Here is a 23482-nt window from a genome sequence, read left to right on the forward strand (position 1 = left end):
AATGAGCTCTGGAACTAGTGTTTACTCTGGCAGCATCTGTCAATCCCTGAGGCCTAGAGCTACAATTATAGAAGGAATCACGGAATTGAAGACAAAGCCCAGGGCCCTCCTGGGGTGAAGGCTGTATGAGAGACTCTCACATAAAGCTGCAATTCGCAGGAGATCTCCTTGGTGGATGAACCTAAAACCTGTATCCACCACATGGGGGAAGATGGTAAGGGTATGTAGCTAACTGACCCTTGACTACAGGTGGAGGGGGAAAAAAGCCTCCCCCGGGAATTTCTAGCCACAACTAGTCTCCAAATGTAGTTAGGGCTAGAATTGACACTACTTGTGTGTCAAAAGCCAAAAATTTTGTTTAAAGTTTAGATTAATGAAAAATAGTATATAACTTCCAAACAAGTAAGGGAAAAAGGGAATAAGGGAAATAAATAGAGAATTCCAAATTTTACGCAAACCAGAAAAAGACGGAACATTTCCCCACCATTTTACTAAGATCGTACTAAACCAAGGACGTTCAGTATGAGAAATGAAAATTATAGGCCATTCCCTGTTGTAAACATAAATGTAAAAATCCTAAATGAAAACTGAACCCAGAAACGTATAAAAAGGTAATGAATCATAATCAGTTTGGATTTATCCCAGGAATGCAATGTTGGTTTAAAACTGACAGTGGAAGAAGTCAATCACGAAAGACCACATACTGTATGACCCAGAATAGACAATCTATTGAGAGAGAAAGATTAGTGGTTGTTAGGGCTAGGAGAGTCAGGGAAGGATGGGAAAATCAGCAGGTGGTGGCTTAAGTGGTGGGCTTGTGTTCGGAGGTGATGAAATGCTCTAAAATCGATTGTGGTGATGGTTGCACAACTCTATGAATATTCTAAAAACCAATGAGTTGTACACTTTAAATGGGTGAATTGTATGCTATGTGAATTATATCTCAATCAAGTTGTTATTAAGAAAAAGATTCACATAAATGTTTAATGGACAGATGTTGGGAGTAAAAGGTCTTATTTACACCAGATATTATCCAGCTGAATTCTCCTCTTGACGGTCCTTTGAAATATTCCACAATTTAAAAACTTTTTTCAACAGAAAATAATCTCATAGACACTCATGTATAGGTCACTTAGATTTAACTGATGTCAGTATTTTGCTACATTTACTCCAGATTACTCTTTTTTTTTCTTTTAGAAATAAAACAGATATAGCTGCTGATAGCCCTTGTACAAATGGTTCTTTAAAATGTCCTTCTGACTTAGGATGTAGACTGTTAACTGAGAGGGATAACTGTTAGATGATAATATGGCAGGTAGATAAGTGGTGACTAAAAAAAAGCAACTCCAAAACCACATCATATACCCTAGGCATGTTAACAATGTACCAGTGTACTAGCTGGGAATTATTTTTGGGGAACTATAATAATAATAATAATTATAAAATATTATTATATTTTGAAAAGTAAGAAAAACAACATTGCCTTTCAATGCCTCATTATCTGTTCTCTATATCCATAAAAATATATTTTACCTGTGAAAGCAGAGTCTGCATGATTGAATTAGCCAGCTGAGAGTTCCTTCGAAGGACATCATAGAATCCCTAATAAGAATCAAACAGAACGAATAAGTTCGTTAACAGAGATACTAGTGATTTGGACAATCCTAACTTTAAAAGAACACTATATTTCTTTACCCTATTCTCAGTTCTTTGAAAAAGATGGAGACTATATTTGCTAGAGGGAGAAACAATTCAGAAAGTTTAGGTTATTTGCCTAAGCTAAAAAGAGATCTCTCCTCACTAAGAACTGAATTATAAACTCACTATAATCCTCACAATTTTTAAACAACAAGTCACTTCTGGTTTCGTAGTAAGTGACCCCTTCACAGTCAGGGATGTCCTAGGCCCTCATTCTTTCCTCTTGTCCTACCTTAGCAACCTTCCTTTTTAGAACATTCCTTCCAGTCAGTCAGTCTCCAGTGCTTCAAAAATGCCTCCTGGCCCTAAGCACCTAACGGGAATGACTATAACATTTCTTCCCATGCAAAATTTCCCTATCTTAGTTAAAAACTGCTCAGATTAAAATCCTGGGGAGAACTTTCCTTTGGGAACCTGGAAAAGAGATTGCACAGTTCTTCTGTAAGAAAAACCAAAAAAATTTTTTAAAGAAAGGAAACAAAGGAAGCTTAGCCTTAACAAGTACTAAAAATATTTTATAAATGTATAATGATAATAAAAGACATTTGTGGTCTTGGCACAAAAATCTATAGATGAAATAAAGGTATAGCATATAACAGAAACAGACTTAGTACACATAAGGAGGAAATAATGTCTAAACAATTGGCTAATCTGGGGAAAAAGTTAGCTCCTTATACATTATATCCTGACAAATTCCAGATGAATTAAGTAGCTAAACATAAAAAACGAAAGCATAAAAAAATAGAAGAAAATGTTAGCAAATATTCACTGGAAGGATATGGACTCTCTACACATATATATTAGCAGATGCCTCAAAGGAAAAGATCAATAGATTTAATACCAAAAATTAGTATTTCTGTAGCTCTAAAAAGATCATAATTTAAAAAAGAGCAAATGGCCATCTGGCATATACTTGCAACAAGTATGACAAAGGTGTTTATTATCAATAATAGAGTTTTTAGAAACTAGTGATGTACTGAGTAAATCTTTGATGAATAAATGAACAGCAAAATCCCAAGAGAATTAGGTTTATGATCCCTTCCAAGTTAATTTTTAAAATTTGGAGCTAGATAAAGGTTGAGATGGGTTTTTTTTGCATATGGATGACTGTGCAGAAAAGAGTTAACACAGCAAGTCTGAGACTGCTATCCTTAGTGAGGCCTACTTGCAAGGTTGGCGCTTGGCTAGTGGCTGGTAAACAGTTCCTACACCAATATAAAACTTGCCATAAATGGTGAGAGAGGTTTACTGTGCCTAAACTTTTTGTACAAACAATGTGGTTTACGCTGAATATACGATTTCCTTCCGGGAGTTAAGAATTTTGGCATGTGCTAAGTAAGGGTGCCTGTGTGACTAGCCCCCAATAAAAACCTTGGGCACCAAGTCTCTAGTAAGCTTCCCTAGTAGACAACACTTTGCATGTGCTGTCACACTCACGTGCTAGAAGAATTAAATGCATCCTGTGCAATCCCACCTGGAGAGGACTCTCAGAAGCCTGCACCTGGTTTCCTCGGATTGCACCCTAAGCACCTCTTGCCTCTGCTGTTTTTTGCTTTGTGTCTTTTAAGTATAATAAATTTTAGTCATGAGAACTAATATATGCTGAGTTTTATGAGTACTTCTAGAGAAATCTTTAAACATGGGGGTGGTTTTTGGGCACCCCCAATACCATGCACAATTCTTCTAGCACTGTTCACTGAAAAGACCATCCTTTCTCCACTGAATTATCTTGGGATCTGTGTCAAAACTCTATTAACCGACTTTATACTTTTTGTTCATTATAGGTGCTTTATAGTCCATATAAATTTTAGAATCGTTTTAATTTCTACAAAAATACCCTGGGATTTCAGTTGGGAATGCACTGAATCTATAAACCTTTTTGAGACTTAAAGTATTAACAATATTGAGCATTTCCATGTGTGAACATTGTATATCTCTTCATTTATTTAGCTTTTCTTTAATTTCTCTCAGCAATATTTTGAGGTAGGTCTACAGAGTACATATCTGGTACATACTTTGTTAAATCTATCCTTAGGTGTTTTACTTTATCTACTGTAAATATTACTTTATTTCAGTTTCCAATCATTCATTGCTGGTAAATAGAAACATACAAGTATACCTCGTTTCATTATACTTTGCTTTATTGTGCTTTACAGATATTATGTTTTTTATAAGACCCTCCACTGGCAAAAAGATTATGAGTTGTTGAAGGCTCAGATGATGGCTAGCATTTTTTATCAATAAAGTTTTTTCTTTTTTTTTGTAAGGAAGATTGGCCCTGAGCTAACATCTGTTGCCAATCTTTCTGTTTTCACTTGAGGAAGATTGTTACTGAGCTAAGATCTGTGCCAATCTTCCTCTCTTTTATGTGGGATATTGCCACAGCATGGTTGATGAGCGGTGCTAGGTCTGCAACCGAGATCTGAACCTGCGAACCCTGGGCCTCTGAAGCAGAGTAGGCGAACGTAACCACTACGCCACCAGGTCGGCCCCACAATAAAGTATTTTTTAATTAAGGTATGTAAATTTTTTTTAGACATAATGCTATTGCACACTTAGACTACAGTAGAGTGTAAACATAACTTTTTTTTTTAATATGGAACGCTTCAAGATTTTGCGAGTCACCCTTGCACAGGGGCCATGCTAATCTTCTCTCTATCGTTCCAATTTTAGTATATGTGCTGCCAAAGTGAGCAATAAACATAACTTTTATATGCACTGGGAAACCAAAAAATTTGTGTGACTTGCTTTATTGCAATATTTGATTTACTGCAGTGGTCTGGAACTCACCCTGCCATATCTCCGAGGTATGCCTGTAATTGATTTTTGCATGGTTACTAATCTTGTATCCCACATTACTAAATTCACTTTTGTTGGTTATTTTGTATTGTCTATGTATAGTATATGAATCAAGACAGCTTGTCTTCATCCTTTCAAATCTATATGCTTGTATTTCTTTATCTTGCCTTGTTGCATTGGATAGGACCGTCACTACAATGTTGAACAGAAGTGCTGAGAACAAATATCCTTGTTCCTGATCACAGGAGACAGCATTCAGTCTTTTACCATTTACATTATTAGATATAGGATTCAGAGATGCCCTTTATCAGGTTGAGGAAATTCCCTTCTAATCCTAGTTTGCTAAGAGTTGTTGAGATTTTTTTTTATTACAAATGGGTGTTGAACAAAAATATTTTTAATGATTAAAAAAAACTCAACGCTTGCCAGAATATGCCAATAAACTTAAAAATGCTCTAATTAACCTAGCAATGTGGTCAAACAGTCAAGTACAACACTCATAGTGAAAAACTAGAAACAACAGAGATGTCCAAAACTAAAACAGTCAAATAAATTACTATATACATAGAGTACTATTCAGCATTACAAATTATGTATCAAGGAACATTTAATAAAATGGGAAAATGCTCACAATATAATATTGATAAAAGATATATAAATCTTATGATTCCAATTTTGCATAAACATACATATAAGAGTTGTGGGTTAATAATATTTTAAAAAATATTTCTCTGTATTTTTCATATTTTCTACAAGAAGCCTGAAAAATCCAGTGTCTGGTACAGTGCCTGGCAACTACTGTAGCTCAATAAATGTTATTTTAAAAATGTCCAATGAAAGTAAACTAATAGCTATTCTCTGAAATGACTTGCCCTTAATCTCCTTGCTAGGTTACCTAATGCTCTCCATTCACCTATGAAATGCATATTCTGCAGCACACGGCAAACTAAACGCTGGAGACTGCAGCATATCCTCCATGACTGCACATGTGTTCTCACTGGCTGAAATATATGCCAATCTCAAGGCAGCAGTTGTACTTGTCCACTCACTTTTTGCTAATTATACTGTCACAATTATGTGATCTATTCAGACATTCTGTAACTGCTGAAAACCAACTGCAAAATGAAAAAGAAGTTGTTCCTATAAAAACTAGGGTGGATGTTTTAGAAAGACTAAATAAATAAAGGTAAATTTCTAAAACCAATTTCTGGTGAATGAGGGGTAAGACAATTATAAAAAGTTAGGGAAAAAACTGAATACATCTAGAAGGTTTCCATACTCAGACTGTATCTGAAGTGCCTTAAAGTTTTTATCCCACTTTACAGGTAAACAAAAACTTGAAATTATAAGCAATAAATTAAGGTTACGGTTTGTTTAAGAGACAGAAGTTCCAAACGGCAGACTCATACTCAAAACCAAAACCAAACCAAACACAACAGAGATTTGGCCTTAAAACAAAAGACTAGCAAATAAATAGTACATTTAAATATTTCAAATTAAAATACAACACTTAAAGATGTTTCAACTATTCTTTATGATTTCTCACCTTAAACAACTTCCTGGCTAACCATCACTAATTATTGGTCCTAACTGCATCAAATAAGAATGTATCTACTGTACTTTCATAATCAGAAAAAAAATTATTAAAATAAAAAGGATTATTAGCTTGGGGGGGGTGCCACATTCCTTTTGTTCTGCTGATTTACCTCATAAAGCATGAGTCGAACATCAGCCTGCTGGCCTATGCATCTCCTCAAACTATCCATGATCTCAAGGCAAAAAGTTTCATTGGCGACAGAGTTGTAACGGCTGTGAACATCGACGTGGACCTGAAAGGAAGAGAGGCCAGTTCTTGTCTATCATACCAAAGTAGTTGCCCTTAAGGAGGTAAAATGAGCCTGTGTTCTTCATCAAAGACCTTAGACTTAGCTTTCCCCATAGGCCAAAACCTAGGACCGAGGCAGACATTATAATCATCACCTGGCCACGCTAAGTGTCACTCTTATACTGGTGTGGAATAAGAAAATTTTCAAAGATTTAAAAAAATTAACTTTTCCCCATTCCCCAAGGTTTTCCTTGGCAATGTCAGCAGCTTAGGAAGGCACACAGATTATTTCATGCCACTAGAATCCAGTAGTCATAATATACTTTGAAAGGCCTAAAAAACTTCCTTAAATATTTTCAATAGCTAGAAGAATCGAGCTCTTCTTGCTTCCACAAAATCCTGAGTGGTTTCGAGTAGGTAGTTTTTTGTTTGGAAATGGAAATGACAAAGAATAACATCCCTTGTTTGATTTACATAATAAATTCAGCAATTACAGACCAAGAACTCCTGAATTTTACTACAGGCGTCTTAGTGAGGGAGTTAATACCGACTAAGGTCAAATCCCAGTTCTACCCTTTATTGGTTATACGACCTTGGGCAAGTTATTTAACCTCTCTGTCTCAGTTTTCTTATCCTTTAAATGGGGATAATATGGGGCCGGTCCTGTGGCCGAGTGGTTAAGTTCGCTCGCTTTGCTTTGGCAGTCCAGGGTTTCGCTGGTTCGGATCCTGGTGGCACCGCTCATTAGGCCATGTTGAGGTGGCATCCCACATGCCACAACTAGAGGCACTCACCACTAGAATATACAACTATATACTGGGGGGATTTGGGGGAGATAAAGCAGGAAAAAAAAAAAGATTGGCAACAGTTGTTAGCTCAGGTGCCAATCTTCAAAAAAAAAGAAAAAAAATGGGGATGATAATAATACACAAATGATATCCAGTTCCTAATATTTAATCTATACCATATGTTATAGGAAAGTTTTGTACAGTTATACTAGAACAATAAAGATTCCTAACAAAATTGTTATATAGATGTCTCATTTATAAATTGTATAGTAAATAATTTAAATTATGAAGACAGGGGCCGGCCTGGTGGTGCAGCGCTTAAGTTTGCACGTTCCGCTTCAGCGGCCCAGGGTTTGCCGGTTCAGATCCCGGGTGCAGACATGGCACGACTTGTCAAGCCATGCTGTGGTAGGCGTCCCACATATAAAGTAGAGGAAGATGGGCATGGATGTTAGCTCAGGGCCAGGCTTCCTCAGCAAAAAGAGCAGGATTGGCAGTAGTTAGCTCAGGACTAATCTTCCTCAAAAAAAAAAAAAAATTATGAAGACAATTTTATTGCTCCAAAGCCCAGATTGCCAAATTTTTGTAAAAAGTTTTGTTTTCTCAGATTACAGGGTTTAATAGATGTTCATGTGTAAATGAACTAATAAAAATGGGAATAACAGTCCCTAGCCTCAGAGGATTATTGTGAAGAGTGAGATACTGAACATAAAGCACTTAGCATCGTGTCTAGCACAGCACTGGCCAACAGAAATATAATACAGACACAAACGCAAGCCACAAACCTTAAATTTTCTAGTAGGTAAATTTAAAAAGTAAAAATAAACTGGTAAGATTAATTTTAATATTTTATTTAACCCAACATATTCAAAAATATTATCTCAATGTGCAATTAAAATAAAAAATTATTAATGAGATATTTCACATTCTTTTATTTCACACTAAGTCTTCAAAATCCACTATGTATTTTACACATACAGCACAACTCAATTTAGATTAGCCACATTTCAATCAAGCATTCAGTTCAACAGCCATACTAAGGCTAGTGGCTACCATATTGGATAGCACAGTTGAACATACAGCAAATTTGCCATTAATAAGTGTTAGCTGATATCGTCATCGTCGTCATCGTCATCATCATCATCATCATCAGCCTCTCAGTTTCAGGATCATTTCTACAAACAGAACGGGAGTAGAAGAAAACAGCTTGCACATCACCAACTCCTGCGTTACTGCACACAGTATAAGCTAGTGTGAACAATGCTTACCTGGCTAACACCGATAGACTGACTGCACTGAGAAGATGACAAGCTGCCTAAAACTTTAAAGTTCTTCAGGAGCAGTAAAAACCCAGCAACTGCAGATTTTCGGGCATCAAGCTGGCTACCTCAGGAACAGAGGAGAAATTAACAAACAGTACTAATTTCACAAGAATAGGCTCTGGGTCAGAAAAATCCATTTGGTTCCATACAGAGAAGGAATATGTATAAACAACAAAGCATAGAGCAAAATAAATTGCACTTATGTAGTCAAAATAAAGAATTAGCTGTTCACAGCAATTAGCAGTGAATTAAGCTTATTTTTTCATTATTTACTTAACCTCATGACACAGTCTATACTTTCTTCTATCCCGCTGGCAAGTCTATGTGGAGAATGAGAACAAGAATGCTGAGAGGCTGTTCAGATGGGCCGATAACTCAAATCTAAGTAACAAATAGCAAAGGAAATTACTGATTTTCTGTGTCTGAAAGAGCACTTCCCTTCTTCATAGAAGAGTACATGCTTGGTGCCTTGTGAACCCTTCATCCAGAAAAATGATACATTCATCTCACTGAGGCTTATGATTGATTCATGTTATAGATGCTAAAACATATAACCTTGGCCTATCAGACATGCCTTTGGGTAAGGAGTAATAAAAACCTGTCAATTCTAGAAGAGGGATAATAGTACACAGCTACTTACTAGTTGTTCTTCCGGATATACATGAGTACACTCTAATATAGCTAACGTGGTAGTAATTGGGTATCTTAAAGTACCAAATGCTTTCCACCTCTTAACTTGTCTCATAATATTTTTTAGGTGATAGTAGTATCATCTCTAGCTTATATACTAAGAAATAAAGGAAGAGAGGTCAGAAGGCATTGGCTAAGCCAAAAATAAAAAAACTCAGACCCCTCAACAATTTATTTGGTCTATAGCCACTAGACAATTCCAATATTCACTAAAAGGAGTTTCTTGAATGTTTTCTTCTTAATTAAGGAGTCTCCCTCTTCAGAATTGTAGCCAGCTCCGGTTTCAGAGTATGTGCACTGGAACCATATCTTGAAAGTTATTCTAGGGGTGTATAGCAGAGTACTTGAGATTACAAGCTCAAATTCTAGCTCCACCACCAACCAGTGTTTGAGTTTTGCAAAGTCACTTACATATTAAGGCTAAGTTTTCTGATCTGTAAAATGGGAGTTGTAATAATCACTTCATAGGGTTGCTCTAAGAATTCAATGAGATAAAGCACTTGGCACAATGCCTCGTTTGATCAAAGTGTTCTGTTGGGTTAGGAATTTGCACGACCACTGTGAACAGGTTGTACGAGGAGATGGCAGAGAAGACGTTAAGTAGCATTAGAAAGCATGACTTCTCTGGGATCTCAAGGGTTACCACACACCTGGCAAACATAGCTTTCCGTAGGACGATGATCAGGGAGTCTCTCATTGACATGCTGACTTTCAGAAGAGGCTGAAAGAGAAAGAATCAGGGGGTAAAAGAGAACAAGTTTGTTTATTAGCCTTAGCTCATTTCTATCCATACGCTACTGTTACCATTTGGCTTATATGAGGAACTTTGGTTCTGTTTTATATACATTTCAATGTTTATTACACTTAGTAATAAGGACAATAGTATATTTTTAAATACTAAATTGAAACTAGCTGTGAATGCCTTTAAATCTGTTGTCCTCAATTAATAATTTTCTAAGAGCCTTTTAATTAGTACACTAACTTGAAAATGAGTCAAAGGAGAGAAAATAGTGCTATGAAGAGGGAGTCAACTTGGAAAAGAGAGTCTGGTTCAGCGTTCCTGCCCTTTTAATACAAAGTTTTATGTTTCAGAATCAAGGGAAATAGGATTGCTTAGACATATATATTTATGAAGAAACGCATCAGAGTTCCCTTAGACAGTTCAACCTCAGTTTTGGCAAGCTCCTTAGGAGTCAGAAGACTTACCTGCACCGCCTTCAGCAGCCCTTGTACAGTTTGAAGGGGCAGAAACGATAAATAGTCAAAAGTTTCTGTGACTTTAGAAGAACAGCTTTGAAGAACTAAGGGTGCATACATGACGATATTTGAAAGCAGGTCTGAAAAACACAATCTATAATGAGTTGCCTCAAATAACTAAAGATATCTCAAATAAGAAGAAATACGGGCAAAAGAAATGGTAAAAAGGTTTTTGTTTCCTTTCTCAAGTTAAGTACGCTGTAATATAAATTTCTACATATTCTACATACTTCTATGTTCAGTGGTCAGGATACTTTAACTTTCTTCTGCAATAGTATAAGACTACAAAAATTAACCTGTCTGAAAGAAAGAAGGAAAGAAACCCATTATACTGCCAAGTCAAGTAGCACAAAATGTCTTCATATGTCCAAGCTAAAATAAATCAATAAATATTTATGAATTTTTATCATGTGTAAGCAGGATATGGCCCTTTAAGGAATACATGAATGCAGAAAACATGGTCTCTCTTCCTTCAAGAATTTTAATCTAGTTGAAAGTCAAGAAAATATATTTTAAAAGGATGAAAAGAAGTAAATAACAGAATGATACCAAGTATGTAATAATTCCAGTTTATTGCCTAGTAAATGGTAAAAGAGAGTTTAAATAGGAGTTCAAAGAGGAGATCACTATGAGTTGGTGTGCTTTAGAAAAGCAAAGAGGAGAAGTCTAAGCTAGGTTCTGCAAGATGGGTAACATTTAGATGCATATAGAACCACAAAGGCCTACCATATGTAAAGGGAAAAGCATGAGTAAAAGTACAGGAAAGGTAAATGTAAGACATACTCAGAGGACAGCAGGGAAATTGGTGGAGTTAGGGTGAAGGATTCAGACAAATAAATACTTGACGCTAATGTTGGAAAGGTAGGTTGGATCAAATTGTCAAGGACCTTAAGTGGCTCGATAAAGAGCTGATAATTTATTAGACAGAGTACTGGTGGTTTCTGAATGCTAGAGTGGTATTTTAGGAATACTTATCTGTGGCAACGTATAAGCTGAATGGCTGCAGAGAGAAGAGAAAGCAGAGGAACCAGCCAGGAAGCTGTGGCAGTAGTGTAAATGCAAGGGACTGGGAAGTAGGCAATGGGTGTTGGGGGGGGCACCGGTATAAAAGAGAAGAAAAAGTAACAGTATGAGGGAAGAAGGAGAGAACTTAAGTACCAAGTGTGTTTGAGAAGATAAAAAGGAATTCCAGCCTCCAGGACTTGGAGAGCCGGGTTTCAGACAATAGAAATAAGGGCAATGGAAAGGGGAATTCGTTTGAAGGAACTGTACTGCATTTTAGATAAAAGGAAAAAAAAAATACTAAATGGAAATATCCAGCAGGAATGAAAGTACTACGAACTAAGGAAAGAGGACAGTCTGGACATAAAGATTTGGGAGCATGGCTCCCACAAAAGCCCACAACAACAACTGAAATTATGAAAACAGGAATGATATCTACAAGTAAGAGAAAGTATAAAAAGAGGAAGAGACTTCTGCTTCCCACCGTGCTGGAGTAACAGTGACCAGATTTATCCTCCCTTTTTTAAACAACAACAAAAAAGGCCAAATTACATTAAACAGTAATTGTCAGACACTAGACATCAAGCAGTATAGGACAATGATACCTGAGAGAAGGGAACACATGAGGTGAGCCTTGTAACTGCCCAAGCTTACTGCCCACAGGGTTTCTAGGCAGCGGCACAGAGAGGGAAACACAGGGTCCAAAGTTAAAGCGGCAGAGTCGAGAATTCAGGAAAGCCAAGGCAGCCACAATTCACAGATCAGAGTACTAGGAAGAAAGAGTCGCGTGGAAAGAGCCTTGGAGATGCGCAGGGAGCTCCATTTGCTTGTCAGCTGCACATGTGTGAGGAAATCACCTGAAGCCAAGGAAAGAATCAGCAGCAAGGAGCAGGCAGATCCATCCTCAGAGGCCACAAAGGACAGGAAAGAGTTCACATTCACAAAACCACAGTGGAAACACTTCATAATATACAAAGCTGAATACTCAGAAAGGCATTGCTTCCGTAGGGGAACCTAGTCAGCCCCAGATTAAAGGGTGCCTGGTTTTGCCTAACACACCACAAAAATAATCATCAAAAAGATTAAATGTTTTCCAAGACACTTAAAACAAGAACAGTTGAAGGAAAAAATCCAGCAAATCAACAGTGTGAAATTCACAATGTATGCCAGCCAATCAAAAATTATAAAGCATGCAAAGCAGGAAAATATGATCTATGATGACGAAGAAATCAATCAATAAAAACAGATCAGAAATGAAACAAATCAAAGAAATGGTAGACAAGGACATTAAAAGAGCTAAAATAAATATACTTCATATGTTCAAGAAGGTAGGGGATGAGGCTGACCCCTTGGCTGAGTGGTTAAGTTCGCGTACTCCACTTTGGCGGCCCAGGGTTCGGATCCTGGGCGTGGACATGGCACTGCTCATCAAGCCATGCTGAGGCGACATCCCACATGCCACATGCCACAACTAGAAGGACCCACAACTAAAAATATACAACTATGTACCAGGGGGCTCTGGGGAGAAAAAGGAAAAATAAAATCTTAAAAAAAAAAAAGAAGGTAAGGGAACCATGTTAAGGAGAGGGAAGACATGAAAAAGACACAAATCAAACATCAAAAGATGAAAAATTTACTGGATGAGATCAATAGAAGAAAAGATCACTGCAGAGCAAAAGATTTGAGAACTTGAAATGATAGCAATACAAGCCACCTAAAATGAAACACAGAGTAGAAAACACTAAAAAAAAAGACTACCCAACTTTCAAGCAGCCTAAGTGATATGTAATTGGAGTCCCAGAAGAGAGAGAGAGAGAGAGAGAGAGAGAGGGAGAGAAGTGTGTGTGTGTGTGTGAATGTACTGGTGGGGAGGGAGATGACAGAAAACATTTTCTGAAGAAATAATACCTCAGAATTTTCCAAACTTGATGAGAACCATAAACCAACAGATCCAAGAAGCTTGACAAACCACAAGAAACATAGAGAAAACTACACTAAAGCACATCATAATTAAACTGATTAAAACCACTGATAGAGAAAATCTTAAAAGAAAAAAGACATTATATAGTGAGGAACAAAGATAAGAATGAAAGCAGTCTTCTTGTTTGAAATGATGAAAGCCAAAAAACAGTAGAGCAACATCTTTAAAATATTAAAAGAAAAAAACTGTCAACCTAGTCAGAAAAATGTCTTTCATAAACTAAATGAAGAATTTTTCTGATATATGATTCTGATGATGAAGAATTCATCAATAGCAGATCGGCAGGCTAAGAAAGTTAAAGGCAATCAGAGAAAGTGGTACTAGATAGCAACCTAGATAGGTCTACACAAACGGAAAAGCACCAGAAATGGTAAACACGTGGGTAAAAATAAAAGACATTTTCTTATTTTTAAAAATTCTTAAAAAGATTATTGTTTAAAGAAAAAATAATGATATAGATATAATTCAATGAACAGAGAAGTAAAATGTATGAGAACAGCACAAAAGCCATGGGAGCAGGGATAACACATGGCAGAGAGCTGCTGCAATGTCCTTAGACTAGATGTAAAGGATACCGCTAGAGCAAGTTAAAGATGTCTGCCGTAAACCCTGACGACCCAAAAGAAAGTAAATCAAGGTATAGCTAATCAAATTAGCAAGACAAAACGGAATCATTAAAAAAAACCTCAATTCAAAAGAAGGAGGAAGAGAAAAAAGGCAACAAAGAACAGATAGACAAATAGAAAACAGCCAGATGATAATCACATTAAATGTAAACACCTGCCCTGATGAGAAGTCAGAGATCATCAAATTGGATTAAAAAAGTAAGACGCAACTGTATGTTGTCTCTAAGAAACTCATGTTAACTATAAGGATCAAAATAAGTTAAAACTAAAAAAATGAAAAAATATACCACGCTAACACTGATCGCAAGAAAGCTGGAGAAGTTATATTAATATCAAAGTAGACTTCAGAACAAACAATATTCCCAGGAACAAGAAAGGTCATTTCATAATGATTAATGGGTCAACTAACCAAGAGAACATAACAATGTGCTAAATGCTGATGCTCCTAATAACAGAGTTTTAAAACACATGAAGCAAACACTGATTGAACTGAAAGAAACAGACACATCTTTAACTACAAAGTCAGATTTCAACAGTCCTCTCAATAGAATAAGCAGATAGAAAATCAGTAAGCACATAGAAGACTTGAATAATCTGACTTAACTGATTTATAGAAAACTCCACCTAATAACAGCAGAATACTTATTCTTTTCAATAGCACGCAGAACACTTATCAAAATAGACCATATTCTAACAAAACAAGTTTCAAATTTTTAAAAATTCATGTCATAGAAAGTATGTTCTATAACCACAAATTAGAAATCAATAACAGAAAGACACCTGGAAAATCTCCAAATATTTGAAAACTAAACAACATACTTCTAAATAACTCATGGGTTAAAGAACAAATCACAAGGGAAATGAAAAGTATTTGGAACTGAATGAAAATAGAAAACAAAATGCATGGGATGTAGCTAGAGCAATGTTTACAGGGAAATTTACAATGTATCGCTTGTACTGGGGAAAAAAAAAGGTCTCAAATTAATGACCTAAGCTTCTAACCAGAGATCATAGATTAGACCCAAAGCAAGCAGGAGAAGGGAAACAAAAAAGAGCAAAAATCAGTGAAACTATAAACAGAAAAACAATAGAGAAATTCAACAAAAGCAAAAGTTGGTTCTTTGAGAAGATCAATAAAATTGGTAAGTCTTGCTAGACTGATTAGGAAAAAGAGAGAAGACACAAATTATAACCAGTAGGAATAAGAAAGGAGACATCAATACAGATCCTAGAGACGTTAAATGGAATATTCTGAACAACTTTATGACAATAAACTTGATAACTTAAATGAAATGGTCAAATTCCTTAAAAGACATAAACTACCAAAGTTCACCCAGAAAATTTAGATAACCTGAGTAGCCCTATTTCTATTAAAGAAATTGACTCTGTAGTTAAAACCCTTCACACAAACATAAGGGAACTTGGAACATCAGGAAGCAAAAAAAAGCAATATACACATCTACATAAAAATAACAGGCCACAAGTTGGCACACTTTTTCTATACGTGGCCAGACAGTAGCTATTTTAGGCTTTATGAGCCATATAGCGTATGTCACAACTATTCAACTCTGCTGATATAGTGTAAAAGCAGGATAGACAACACATAAATGATTGAGCATGGCTATATTCCAATAATACTGTATTTTATGAACTCTGAAATCTAAATTTTTCACGTCATGAAATCATCTTCTTTTGATTTTTTTCCAACCACTTAAAAGAGTAAAATAAACCCAAGCAAGCAAAAGGAAGAAAACAATAAAAAGCAGAAATTAATGAAATTGAAAACAGAAGAAAAGAGAGAAAATTTAAACCAGAAGCTCATTCTTTGAAAGATTATAAAATTGACAAGCCTCTTAAGCCAGGTTGATTTTAAAAAAAAGACAAATAATTAATATTAGGAATATCTTGATTTGTAGATGATGTGATTTCTACATAGAAAATCTCAAGGAATTGTCAAAAAGCTACTAAAATTAATAAGTGGGTTTGGCAAGGTTGCAGGATATAAGGTCAATATTAAAAAAGCAATTATTTCTACACGCTAGCAATCAACAACTAGAAACTAAAAATTTTAAAGATATCATTTACAATAGTGTCAAAAAAATGAAATACTTAGGGGTAAATCTGACAAAAGATACACAAGATCCACACACTGAAAACTAGAAAACATTGCTAAAAGAAATTAAAGACCGAAATACGATCATGCATTCCTTCACGAAGAGGACGTGTTCTGAGAAATGCATAGTGAGGCGCTTTCATTGTTCTCCAAACGTGATGGAGTGCACTTACACAAACCTAGGTAGGATAGCCTACTGCACACCTAGGCTATGTGGTACTCATCTTATGGAACCAGTGTCATACATTCTGAACGTCGTTATGTGGCAAATGGCTGTAAACAAGGAGATACATACTGTGTTCATGGATTAGAAGACTCAGTATTGTTAAGATGCCAATTCTCTCCCAAAGTGATCCATAGGTTTGAGGCAAACTCAGTCAAAACTAGAGAAGGTTTTTTTTTCAATTACTGATTGACAAGCTAATTCTAAAATTTACTCGGAAATGCAAGGGACCTAGAATAGCCAAAACTATTTTGAAAAAGAACAAATTTGAAGGATTAACACTGTTTGATTTTAAGACTTATTGTGCTGGAGCAACTGGATAACCATGTGCAAAAAAAGAACCCTATTCCCTCACACCACAGCGAGGCAGCCCTTGTTTTATCGTGCTTCGCTTTATTCCTCTTCACTTATTCACTTTATTCCCTTTTTTACAAATTGAAGGTTTGTGGCAACCCTGCATTGAGCAAGTCTATTGGTGCCATTTTTCCAACACCATTTGCTTACTTTGTGTCTCTCTGTCACATTTTGGAAATTATCACAATATTTCAAACGTTTTCATTATTATTATATTTGTTATGGTGATCTGAGTTCAGTGACCTTTGGTGTTACTATTTTAATTGTTTTGGGGCACCATGAACCATGCCCATGTAAGACAGTGAACTTAATCAACAAATGTGTGTGTTCTGACTGCTCCACCAACTGGCTGTTCCCCTGTCTCCCGCCCTATTCCCTGAGACGTAACAATATTGAAATTAAGCCAATTAATAACCCTGCAATGGCCTGTAAGTGTTCCAGTGAAAGGAAGAGTCGAACATCTCTCATTTTAAATCAAAAGCTAGAAATGATTAAGCTTAACGAGGAAGGCATGTCAAAAGCCAAGGGAGGCCCAAAGCTAGGCCTCTTGTGCCAGTTAGCCAAATTGTGAATGCAAGGGAAAAGTTCTTGAAGGAAATTAAAAGTGCTACTCCAGTGACCACATGAATGAAAAGAAAGCAAAAACTCTTATTGCTGTTGTGGAGAAAGTTTTAGTGGTCTGGAAGACCAAACCTGCCACAACATTCCCTTAAGCCAAAGCCTAATCCAGAGCAAAGCTCTAACTTTTTTCAATTCTATGAAGGTTGAGAGAGCTGAGGAAGCTGCAGGAGAAAAGTCTGAAGCCAGAAGAGGTTGGTTCATGAGGTTTAAGGAAAGAAGCAGTCTCCATAACATAAAAGTGGAGGGTGAAGCATTAAGAGCTGATGTAGAAGCTGCAGCAAGTTCTCCAGATTAATGAAGGTGGTTAAACAATACAGTTTCAGTGTAAACAAAACAGCTTAATATTGGAAGAAGACGCCATCTAAGACTTTCATAGCTAGGGAGGAGAAGTCAATGCCTGGCTTCAAAGCTTCAAAAGACAGGCTGACTCTCTTGCTAGGGGCTAATGCAGCCAGTGACTTGATGTTGAAGCCAATGCTCATTTACCACTCTGAAAATCCTGGGGTCCTTAAGAATGATGCTAACTCTACTCTGCCTGTGCTCTATAAATGGAACAACAAAGCCTGGATGATAGCACATCTGTTTACAACACGGTTTACTGAATATTTTAAGCCCACTGTTGAGACCTACTGCTCAGAGAAAGATTCCTTTCAGAATATTACTGCTCATTGACAATGCACCTGGTCACCCAAGAGCTGTGATGGAGATGTACAAGATTAATGTTAGTTTTCACACCTGCCAACACAACATCCATTCAGCAGCTCATGGATCAAGGAGTAATTTCGACTTTCAAGTCTTATTATTTAAGAAATACATTTCGTAAAGCTATAGCTGCCACAGACAGTGATTCCTCTGACAGATCTGGGCAAAGTAAACTGAAAACATTCTGGAAAGGATTCACCAGTCTAGATGCCATTAAGAATATCATGGTTCATGGGAAGACATCAAAATATCATCATTAACAGGAGTTTGGAAGAAGCTGATTCCAGGCCTCACGGATGACTTTGAGGGGTTCAGGACTTCAGTGGAGGAAGTAACTGCAGATGTGGGGGAACAGCAAGAGAACCAGAATTAGAAGTGGAGCCTAAAGATGAGACTGAATTGCTATAACCTCATGATAAAATATTAACAGATGAGGAGTTGCTTCTTATGGATGAGCAAAGAAAGCAGTTTCCTGAGACGGAATCTACTCCTGGTGAAGATGCTATGAAGAATGTTGAAATGACAACAAACGATTTGCAGTATTACATAAATTTAGTTGATCAATCAGAGGGAGGATTTGAGAGGACTGACTCCAATTTTGAAAGGGAGTCTACTGTGGGTAAAATACTATCAAACAACATTGCATGCTACAGAGAAATCATCCACAAAAGGAAGAGTCAACTGAGGCACCAAACTTCATTGCTGTCTTATTTTAAGAAATTGCCACAGCCACCCCCACCTTCAGCAACCACCACCCTGATCAGTCAGCAGCCATCAACATCGAGGCAAGACCCTCCACCAGCAAAAAGATTATGACTGGCTGAAGGCTCAGATGATGGTTAGCATTTTTTAGCAACAAACTATTTTTTAATTAAGGTATGTACATTGTTTTTTTAGATATGATGCTATTGCACACTAAACAGACTACAGTATAGTGTCAATGTAACTTTTGTATGTACTGGGAAACCAAAAAATTTGTGTGACTCTATTACGATATCTGCTTTATTGTGGTGGTCTATAACTAAACCTGAAATATCTCCAAGGTAGGCCTGCACAATTTAACAGAAATAGATCATAGGTCTAAGTATAAGAGCTAAAACTATAAAGCTTCTAGTAGAAAATATAAGAGAAAGTCTTAGTGACCTTGCGTTTGGCAAAGATTTTTCTATACATGACACAAAAAGCAGGAACTATAAAAAGAAACTGATAAATTGGTAATTGATAAATTAAAAATATTTGTTTTTCAAACAACAGTTACAAAAAGTAAAAGCCAAACCACACACTGAGAGAAAACATTTGCAAAACATGTATCTGACAAAGGACTTGTATTTAGAATATATAAAGAACTCTTATAGTAACTCAGTAATAAGAAGGCAAACAACTCAATTTTAAAAAATGGACAAAAGACATGAACATTTGACCAAATGTAATATATAGATATCAAATAAACATGGCAAATCTTCAATATCATTCAGTATTGGGGAAATGCAAATGAAAACCATGATGAGATACCGTCACGCACCTATTAGAATGACTAAAAGACTGGCCATACCAAGTATTGGTCACAATGTGAAGTAAACAGAAATACTGCTAGTAGGAATGTAAAATGGTACAACCACTTTGGAAAGCAGTCTGGCAGTTTCTTAAACCATTAAACATAAATTTATGTATGTTTAATGATGTATGGACTCATATGTATGTAGGTATGTACCCCCTATGATGTATCCATTCCACTACTAGGTGTCTTCCCAGGAGAAATGAAAGCATATGTCCTCAGAAAGGCTTATACATGAACGTTCACAGCAGCTTTATTTGAGATAGCCCCAAACTGGAAACCTAAAAACCCGTCCACAGGTGAATGGATAAACAAATTGTGGTTATATCTACATCATGGAATATTACTAACAATAAAAAGGAACCTATTATTGAAATACACAAAAATCCTGGAAAAATCTCAAAAGAATTATGTTGAGTGAGAGAAGCCAGACAAAAAAAAGGAGTACATGCAGTAGGCTTCCATTTATATAAAATTCAAAAAATGGCATTTAATTTATAGTGACAGAAAGCGACCAGACTGGAGATGGGAGATGGGGAGGAAGAGAGGGATGAAGGATCAGATTACAAAGAGGCACTAGGAAACATTTGTGGTGATAGATATGTTCATCTCCACTGTGGGGATGGTTTCACAGGTGTATACACATGTCAAAAGTAGTCAAACTGTTACACTTTGAATATGTGGAGATTATTATGCATCAATTACACCTCAATAAAGCTGAACAGAAAGAAAAAAAGTAAAGTGTCAAGTACTGAACTTTGCAAAACCCTGACATTAAAGGGTAGAAGAAAGAAAAGAAAGCTCTAAAGGAGAAAGGGGAAAACTGATCAGAGGCAGAATAAGAAGCAAATGATTACAGTTATCATGGAACCTATCTAAGAAAGTTTCAGGGGAGTTGTAAACAGTGTTAAATCACAGAGAAACTAAGAAACTTGGTGACTATAAAAACCCAGTGGATTTGGGCATTAGGAGATATGTGTTAAAACAGCAAATTCAGAAGTCACCAAAGAGACAAGTACTGAAGTCAGAATGTCCAGGGTTAAGAGAATAGGAGGTTAATTGAGTGTAGCAGAAGGACAGCACTTATCTGAGAAGTATTCAAACAAAAGACAGAGAGAAAGTTGATGCAAGACAGAAGTCCCACTCATTAATTATATGCTCATTTCCTTCCTGCCAACCATAGACAATATACACAGACTTACGTTTTACTGGCATCATAATGAAAGATATTGCATTAAACTACTGTATCGTTAAAGTTTTTTTTCTTCCAGGACCAAAACATTATGACATTTAAATGAAAATATTCCTGAGAACTTTATCCTCCTTTCAAAGTCCAATACCTAAGAAATGGCTGATGGGAGAGGATGCTCTGGTAACAACCCTGTTGAGGACTTGCTCCAGAATTTCTTGTCTGATGATCTCATGGATCTAAAAACAACAGAAGAACCAGTAAAATATTCCTTGGTGACCTTTAGCTTACAGTGGCATCAATGCATGTTAGGCAGAAATTGGATACGGGTAAAACTTGACTGTTTATTTCAAAGACAAATATAATGTGAATCATCTGGAAAGACAGAATCACTCAACTCTACCCTCATTCTGTGCTCAGATGATTCATTAGCAGGGCAAACTACCATGTCCGTTGGCCTAAAAGAGAGATCACATGAAAGTACTGCTCCATAAAAGGTCCAGCTCCAAAGTGGAATAATTCTACTTAGGCATCCACTACACACCAACATTGGTATGTCTGACAGGATGCCTAACTTTTATGTTAAAATTTAAAAGTCTATGAAAATTTCTGGAAACCTAAAAAATGTTCACCAATCTCTTCCTCAGTTTCTAGAAGCGCAGCAGTTGCCTAAAAAGACTTTTGAATTTTCACTTGAATTCTAGTTAAAATTCTTACCTGAACTTGATTGCTTTGAAGTATAATTTCTTTCAGATCTCAGACAAACAGATTATTGGTAGTAAATTATATGCTCTACAGATACTGTGACAAAGCCAACACATGTGGGACATCAAATGGAACCTCCCTGGTTTTAAGGAAGATTAATTTAAAACAAAAGCTACTAAAGTCTCTTATTCGAAGAATGTTCTTAGCCAGATTACTGTTAGGAAGAGTCACTTATATCACCTAACAGACATACACACTCAAGGACTATGATACGGCATTCATGTCCTAGTTATGGATCAGAACACTAGATTTACATTGAAATTAGTCTCCAAGAACATGTTCAGCAGACACTTTTGGCGTGCGGCCACCTTAAACAGTTAAATGTCAAGAAGATGACTTAAAGGAATCACTAGCATAGCAAGGTTGTTTAGCCTCAGATATGATCTAGCATTTTTTTCTACTTGAAAAGAAATTAAGTTTTGAAAGCTGTTTCAGAAATTAAGACTGAGATGATAGTCACAATATGCAATGAATTAAAAAAATGTAAATTCCCCATTTGGGGTTCCTCAAAAACAATGAACCAATAAGCATGATTTTTTAAGCTTGAGGTACTACAGTGACCTAAAAGATTATTTTTTGTATAAGGGACTATCATTAAAAAGAAAAAAAAAACAAACAACAAATAATTTACTGTTGGAGGAAGAAGAGGAAATCATGGGAAAGCTAACTGATATTCAAACTTCTAAGAAACAGTCAGAACAGAAATTAGACTGAATAAAAAACTCATATAAATAAAGGACGAGAAAGTAAGAATTCCATCAAACTGGATCTATAACTTCAATCACTATCCCAATCTCTGTCCCCAGAAGCTGCTACACACTCAAGTCTCCTTGTCCCCCAAACTCCCAGGCAAATGTTACGCCTTATTTATAATAGAATTTCACAAAATTAGGAAATGCTTGCCGAACTCAAGTCTCACCTTAAAAGTTTCCAACAGGATATTAGCTCCAAGCTTACATGCTTGCTGGTTTGGCATTCTAGAAAGACTTGAACTAGTTTCAATGGTTTTTCCATCAGGAATCTTCTTTGGCCCATATAAATCCATTAAAATGAAGCCAAGTTCTACCAGGCCCTGAGTAACATGATCCCAACTATGAACACTGCAACAAAACAAAGCTTAGTTAAAAATAAAAACTTAGTAAGATACCTTACCTTTATATTCATTGCCATGTTACACATTCCCAAACTTGACCTGGATAACCAACACTCTTCACGTGAACTTTTTCTTTCTATGCATCCTTATCTGGCAGAATTCTGAAATTCCCAGTAATGGGAATGTAGGCAGCAATCTCCATTGACAGACAGAACACTGGGAAAATCCAGAAACTACAGAATATTCAAAAATATACAGAAGAAACTGGAATATTTCAGTATACTCACCATCAGAGATTTCCATCCAAGATTTCATGACTAGAAGTTAATTGCTGCTTCTTCTATTCCCCCCATGACACTAACACCACTTACACATATGCTTCCAAGTTTGCCTCCCTCCCTAGACTGAGATTCTCTATGGCAGAGACCATACTGTAGTCATATTTTTACCCATATTGCCTAGCTCAAGGCTGGCATATAGAAGGCATTCAGTAAATATTTATAGTAGGAATATTTATATTCATATCTTCATATAGTCATATCATATCTATAGTATGAATCGATGAATGATCTGGTTTCAAAAGCACGAGCTAAAATTACAAATAACTTTTTGTAAAGCAACAGAATCCTTCGTGATTTTATACCACTTTATGTTACCCACAATAGTGGAAGTGATATAATAACCTTTATATCATTAGATCTATCTGTTAAATAGGAACAAATTATAATGTAGCACCAAAGAATGAAGGAGAGAGTTGTGAATAGATTCTCATAGCATTTCAGCATATTTTATTAATATTCACACTCTGGAGATCTGAGATCAAGCATACAGACTGAACACATGCTCCATTCTTCCTACCCTAAATACCTACAAATGAAA

General features: G+C 36.3%; 1 protein-coding gene and 1 non-coding gene across 11 annotated transcripts in view; both read right to left on the reverse strand.

Annotated features, from left to right (window-relative positions):
* The window catches only part of FANCI (FA complementation group I), a 90569-nt gene that overhangs the window by 23691 nt on the left and 43396 nt on the right, over window positions 1–23482 (reverse strand). For all 10 annotated transcript variants that reach the window (XM_070617844.1, XM_070617875.1, XM_070617865.1 and 7 more), the window contains 7 exons: window positions 22430–22610; window positions 20897–20984; window positions 10329–10459; window positions 9773–9843; window positions 8379–8493; window positions 6204–6326; window positions 1534–1602 (listed from right to left, as the gene is read on the reverse strand). In XM_070617844.1, coding sequence (XP_070473945.1) covers window positions 1534–1602; window positions 6204–6326; window positions 8379–8493; window positions 9773–9843; window positions 10329–10459; window positions 20897–20984; window positions 22430–22610 — 778 coding nt within the window. The remainder of the gene's footprint in view (window positions 1–1533; window positions 1603–6203; window positions 6327–8378; window positions 8494–9772; window positions 9844–10328; window positions 10460–20896; window positions 20985–22429; window positions 22611–23482) is intronic.
* Window positions 4289–4395, reverse strand: LOC139078306 (U6 spliceosomal RNA). Its single transcript, XR_011531239.1, has one exon. It is a non-coding gene; the product is annotated as a U6 spliceosomal RNA (small nuclear RNA).

The sequence above is a fragment of the Equus przewalskii genome, chromosome 1, assembly GCF_037783145.1.
Source record: "Equus przewalskii isolate Varuska chromosome 1, EquPr2, whole genome shotgun sequence".
In the NCBI taxonomy this organism is placed as follows: Eukaryota; Metazoa; Chordata; class Mammalia; order Perissodactyla; family Equidae; genus Equus; species Equus przewalskii.